Source organism: Nicotiana tabacum, chromosome 2 (assembly GCF_000715075.1).
Source record: "Nicotiana tabacum cultivar K326 chromosome 2, ASM71507v2, whole genome shotgun sequence".
Taxonomy (NCBI): Eukaryota; Viridiplantae; Streptophyta; class Magnoliopsida; order Solanales; family Solanaceae; genus Nicotiana; species Nicotiana tabacum.
In genome coordinates this window covers 50,179,799-50,185,798 of record NC_134081.1, presented here as the reverse complement: position 1 = coordinate 50,185,798, position 6,000 = coordinate 50,179,799, and the positions used below count along the sequence as shown (strand labels likewise).

Genomic DNA, 6,000 nt, shown 5'->3' with positions numbered 1-6,000 from the left:
GGAGAAGAAGACAGAAACATGACATACCTGTTAAAAGCATCAAGCTTTCGACTTGTCTCTGAAAACAAAATCCTAGAGGTCCAGCTTTGTGGTATGGTCGACTGAGGAGTAATTGGGATTTGGAAGAAAGCGAAGAGATAGAGAGAGAGAGAGAGAGGGGGGGGGGATAAAATAAGATAGAGGGTTTTATTAAAATATGGTATTGGGTCGGGTCGGTTTATTAAAATAAGGGTGATGGGTCGGGTTGATTTGTTATTTATATTAATGTATAGATGGATTGCACCAGATTGTGACACGTGTCAAAATCGGGTGCTAAATATTTTATTAGGGTTGTCCGTCTAAAATATGGCATATGTGAACCTGCTTATACACGGCAAGGGCAGGATTGAGACCACCTTTTAACGACGGGCAAATATGCCCAATTTCGTATAGTTCACTGGCATAAATGGGCCTTTTCCGTTTTATAAATTAGTAGCTTTGTTATTTCTAAATGTAAAGTCTTAATATTAAAAAGAAGTGGAAAGGAAAAAAGAAGTGAAAACAACATCTTCAAGGATTCCATTTAAAGACTTTTTGAGTAATTATTAAACAGAGAGAGTTCATATAACAGATGGAGAGAAAAAAGCAAAAGAAAAAAAAAGAAAAAAAAAAGCCCTTCAGTTTCTTCGTGCCACGTAGAACATCAAAAAGTTGTGGCTTTTGAATAGCTGATGAATAATGAGATAAGCAAAGGGGCAATTTGGTCAAGGTACACAAAAGTTTGTACTGCATCTACAGTTATATTCCTTTTTAGCCAACCATGATGCTCCATTTTATTGAAATGACCAGATTATCCGTTTAATCCCAAGCAGCCATGTTGATGACACAAGGTGGTGAAGAAGCTCAACTGTGGCTTCTTATATAAGAGAAAAAAATCTAGCTACTAATACCCACACCACCAGATTTAATATAAACCAAATTATATATTTGGACATAGGATGTAATGAGTTACACTTATAAGACTAAAAAGGGAAAAAGGAAAACAAGACCACACTTATCAACAGTAAGTCAATAACAAATAAATCAAATAATAATTCTACACTAACAATAAAAACAACTAGAAGAAACTACAGTCACCAAATGAGTAAGAGGTTATCAAATATCGACCCATATGCTGTTTTTGTTCTGTCACAACCTATTTTTACCACAGCCAAAGTCCCCAAAGCCACACTGTCTTCAGGTGCAATGACACCATATGCATCCTCAAGTCTGGAATTTGTCATGCAGCTATATGAATGCACCATGTCTAGAAAGAAAGCCTTGGCATCTGTCACCAGCCAGTTTTCGCTCGCTTCATCCCACTTGAACTAAAAGGAGATAGACTACCCCTTGGTTGGGGACTCTCTTCTCTGAAATTGTTATTCAGCAAAGCAAGTTCTCTAAGTTGGTGCCTTTTATATAAGTCCTGCGACTCGTCCTGCAATTCCAGGAAAATGAACACTAAATCGGGCAAAGTTGATTCATACTATACCAAAGGAAATCAGTTGGCTTCCAGTGCCTCAAATCTTTTGAGATTATAAATAATAAGCCTTTAATTTCAGTCATGTTTGTTCATCATAGCCTATTGACTAGGCAAAAGAAGATACTCAATAGGGAAACAGTCGATACATTACACCCTTTTCCACATGACCGTTCAAGTTCAGATATAAATTAAACAAAGTACATAACCACGCAATATATCTGCTTGTGGAAGGAAAACTATATGACAATTTTCTATCTGAAAAGTTTATTTTTATAGTATGTTGGTTTCTACTGCAGCCACATAAGGACTAAAACCAGATTGAGATTGGCACATGATAATGAAGGCTATCTTCAAGCTCTATACATTGAACTCAGGGAGATACTTACCACAGGTTTTAGTAATTCTTCAATAATTTCCCTTGCTTGTTTCAATTGTGTATCAACGATATTGATGGGTAACTCTGCCTCAAGTAAAACATGCAGCGGCTCATTGAGGTGTTCATAACCTGGTCGCCCCCTTAGACTCTCCTCCTTCAATTATACAATATATTAATTAAGAGAAGTTAAGCAAATCACTGGAAGTTTACAAAATTAATTACCGAAATGGTATGTAGAGGATCATAGAGAGAGAGAGAAAGGTTCCTATAAACAAACTGGAACAAAGAGCAGTAAAATGTGCAGAAAAGACAGAAAAACTTTACCTTGTCAGGGTCTTTAATTGAACCCTTTCCTCTTATAAATACACGACATCCGGTAGAAGCTTCCACCCGTTTCAGGGAATTGCCTCTAGGTCCCAAAAGCCGTCCGACAAAGTTGAACTGCATCCCACAAAGTATGTGACTTAGTGCAATCATTATAGGAATGCATGTGTAAACAGATTCATCCTTGTGCTACCTCCTATCTTATATGAACTACTATTATGCTGAGTAGTCAAAAATCTATCTGCAGAAGGCCTCCAAGACTTGACATTGATATCATATACTAATGGATTATAATGATATCTACTGCCTAAATCATTTTATGCACACCCAATGCAACTATCACTAGAAGGTAAGTGACAAGATTGTGGAAAAAGTAAAATGAATAAAATACTATCAACAGATTTCCAAGTCAGCTTACATTCGGATATCTTTCAACGGGTATATCTAACCGCAAAATCCTCTTCACAACAAATGAACTTGGACTTCCTGGTGCTGCTTGCCAGTCGATGGGCATTCCCTGTGGTCCATCTAATCTTTGCTGCAAAACAAATTTCACGCTAATCAAAACGCATATATCAAAACAGAAAGCAGAGCAGCGAAAAAACTGGAGAGGGACATGAACGGGCTAACATAAAAGTGCGGGTCAGCAATTATGCCAATGTCGCAATGGAAATGGCTTGAGAGCATAGAGTAATCACCAACGGATATGAAGGTTAGTCACTAAATTTTCCTGTGGAATTTTCTGATATTGGAACTCCCTGCTCAGGACTGGGGTTTAGTTGTTATTATTGTATGAAACTGAATCATAAGAACCAAATTCCGATAACAATGAATGGCAAACAAAAGATTCACCAAGCCCTCTCACCACCTTAAATATCCTTTGCAAGTCAAGGAAACCAAGAAAAACAGACATATGAAGTATTGAAGGCTGTAGAGGAAGAACAGCGCTTGGACCAGCAAGAAAAAGGAAATGGGATAGGTGGAAAGCACAGTGCTATGACAAATAAATTTATTAACATGTCATAGTAGTGTCATTACCGGATCTACGCTAATTTGCCTTTTCCTACTACCAAATAAAGTTTCATGAACAAAATATTGACAAAGGACAAATTAAATAATATACATAGAAAAGTGAAGCCTTAGAAGCCCATTCAATGCGTCAAACCTCCTTTGCATGTCTGAAAGATTACAGAAACACATGTTCGAGTGTTTCAAATGCTTTTTGTTTAAATGAATCATTCCTTTGCATGAATTTAAAGGGAACGGAGCGGATATATTTCAGTCCTAAGCATGTCAAACAAAATGAACTGGTTCATTCCTTGGCATGAATCTCTTTATCTAGGCTTTAGAGAAGTTTAACATCAAAGATAGGGTATTGACTTTTTTGTTCAAAGCAAGACTGAAGATATTCCAATTGTCAAACCCTCACTGTATATGGATATGAGCTAGCTGAATAAATTGCAAATTGCAGCAATGACACAGCAGTTACATACTTTCTCACCACATAAATTGTCATATCCATATAAAGCAGTATATAGATAGACACAAATTGTCATAATATGGATGTATCCATGCATAATTTTCTTTTAAAACCTGAAGGCAAGATCTCAATTACATACTTTCTCACCACATACACTTTATATTGCATCACAAGAATAAATGTATCTGTGTATCCAAAATTTGTGTTCTAATATTTCAAAGTTTGGCACTAATCCCTCTTCCAGAGAAATTGTCATTGGTGCTTGATGCAGAATCGCTGGAAAATAATTTATTTTCCACGGATTGTTACAATATATTGCAAGATTTGTAAATTGTAATTTATGCTTTTTCTTATGTAGGTTAACTTGTATTCTCAATATTAATTTGAGCACTTTCTAAGTCTCTAAGCATTATTTTTCATGGAAACTGTGGTCGGTTTTATTCTAAGGAGCATGGTTTCATAACTAGTACTTATTGGGCTATGCTGAAATTCCGGTTCAGTTGAAAGCTGTACAGCAAAAACTCTGCACAGTGTCTTTTAGGTGTAAAGAATAATTCTGCCTAATCTTAATCAACTTGATCAAAGGCGATGAAGTCATAAGAGAGCAATTGTGATGTTGAGATCTTTCTTTGGACTTTAATCTTCCACTTTTCTGTTTATAATGATGATTAAACTCACAAAAATCTTTTAGGTGTGCCATGATGATACTCATTAAGAGAAGGAACAAGGCATGTCACTTTACTGTTTTTCCTTACACCATGTCGTCTTTGAATTTTAGTAGAGAAACCATTAGTCTCACTAAAAGATTAGAACATAGCTAACACTTAATAAGCAGAAATGTGGGAAGTTTAACATATTATGTCATGTTACAAATATGCTCACCTCTTGAGGAGTGTTCCATCCATTCCCAGTCCAGCCACCTAAGGGTTTTCCTCCAATATCTTGCATCATGTCAAAGGAAGCCATAGGACTAGGGCTGCCGCGCTGTAGTCTGTCATAGTCACTAAGTCCTTGGTTGGGGATCATTCCAGAAACTCTTAATATTTCTGTAAACGTGATGCGAATTAAACTTTATGAAGTGGACATTTGCAGAATGCACAATGCTAGTAAGTCAAAGTAAAATCAACTTAACTACGTTCACTTGAACTTATACATCTATATAGACAATCACAAGGTGAATTTACCTCAAATAAGTTGCTATATAAGCACATTATCTTGTATAGAAGAAAAACTTTCAGCCCACTCAGGTTTACATTTCCTATGAAACAAGATTCCGCTGTTTATATACATGCTTCTCAACTGAATCAGTACGTTTCCTGTTTGCGTCCAATTTTGATCCTTCTAAAGTGAGTTATGATTTTGTTTAAACAAAAAAAAAAAAAAAAAAAGTTAAAGAAGCACATATTTTTCTTTGTTGAATATTCTGAAATCTATTAAACTCATATTTCTCTGTCTGTTCTCTCACTCTCGCTTTCTCTTTACTATAAATCTCTTCTTCTACCTGCTCTTGGAACTACAAAATCATACCACCCTTACTTGCTTGATATGAATGTTTTATGTGGTCATATATACTTAAAAGGGGTGTGCATATCATATAGGTTTCCTGACATGAATCAATGAATGAAAAGTAGTGACAGCCTAGCAATTTAAATGGAAATTCACAACTTTCGTCATGAGACAGAAGAAAAGAAAACAAACCTTGATTCAAAAGTCGGCTACATATTGGAAGGACTTGAGTAAAGGGTCCAAGCTTCTGCCTTTCTGCTAACAGCTCTGTCAAGTACTGACTACAAGAAATTAACAACACCCAAAAACATGTATAACATAACATGCTAATAAAGAATTATCAGTATATATCAAGTTACAAAACACCACACAAACGAATTGGGCAAAAATACCTATCAACATCTAGGTTGGTCCTTATATGAGGAGAAATAGCTCTTGCAGGTGAGAAATTCAACTTCTGATTGTACAAATTTGACATCACCCCTTCACTTCAACAAAAGGCTCTGAAACTTCTAGTTTTTCTTAAAAAGAAGAAGCTTTTGAACGGCCTGTATAGTGAAACCCTGGAGAACAGGAAATGAAATAAATACTGAAAAAACAATTTGTGAAATTATTAGGAAAATAAATCAAATGAATGGCCTTTTATTGAGTGTCATTGAGTTGGAAACTTAAATATATACGTGGGGTAGGAATAAGAACACGTTTTTTGTTTTGGTATGTGTAAAGAGCAAACTGTAATAATTCTTTCTTTTCTTCTTCTTTTATTTAACTGTGTGCTGTGTGCTGTGTGCAGTAGAAAGGAAAGAAGGAATA

At 35.8% G+C, this 6,000-nt stretch overlaps 1 protein-coding gene across 2 annotated transcripts; it reads right to left on the bottom strand.

Annotated features, from left to right (window-relative positions):
* Window positions 1–942: 942 nt before the first annotated feature.
* On the bottom strand, window positions 943–5,834 carry LOC107805160 (KH domain-containing protein At3g08620). 2 transcript variants are annotated; one of them, XM_016629152.2, is made up of 7 exons: window positions 5,580–5,834; window positions 5,380–5,468; window positions 4,564–4,727; window positions 2,620–2,739; window positions 2,202–2,318; window positions 1,888–2,031; window positions 943–1,456 (listed from the first exon to the last, which is right to left on the bottom strand). In XM_016629152.2, exons 1-7 carry the CDS (start codon window positions 5,663–5,665, stop codon window positions 1,310–1,312), a joined length of 867 nt encoding a protein of 288 aa, XP_016484638.1. In that variant the 5' UTR covers window positions 5,666–5,834; the 3' UTR covers window positions 943–1,309. The 2 variants fall into 2 exon arrangements, with proteins under 2 accessions (XP_016484638.1, XP_016484639.1); XM_016629153.2 differs by having other exon boundaries at window positions 5,380–5,454; window positions 5,580–5,723.
* Window positions 5,835–6,000: the final 166 nt, after the last annotated feature.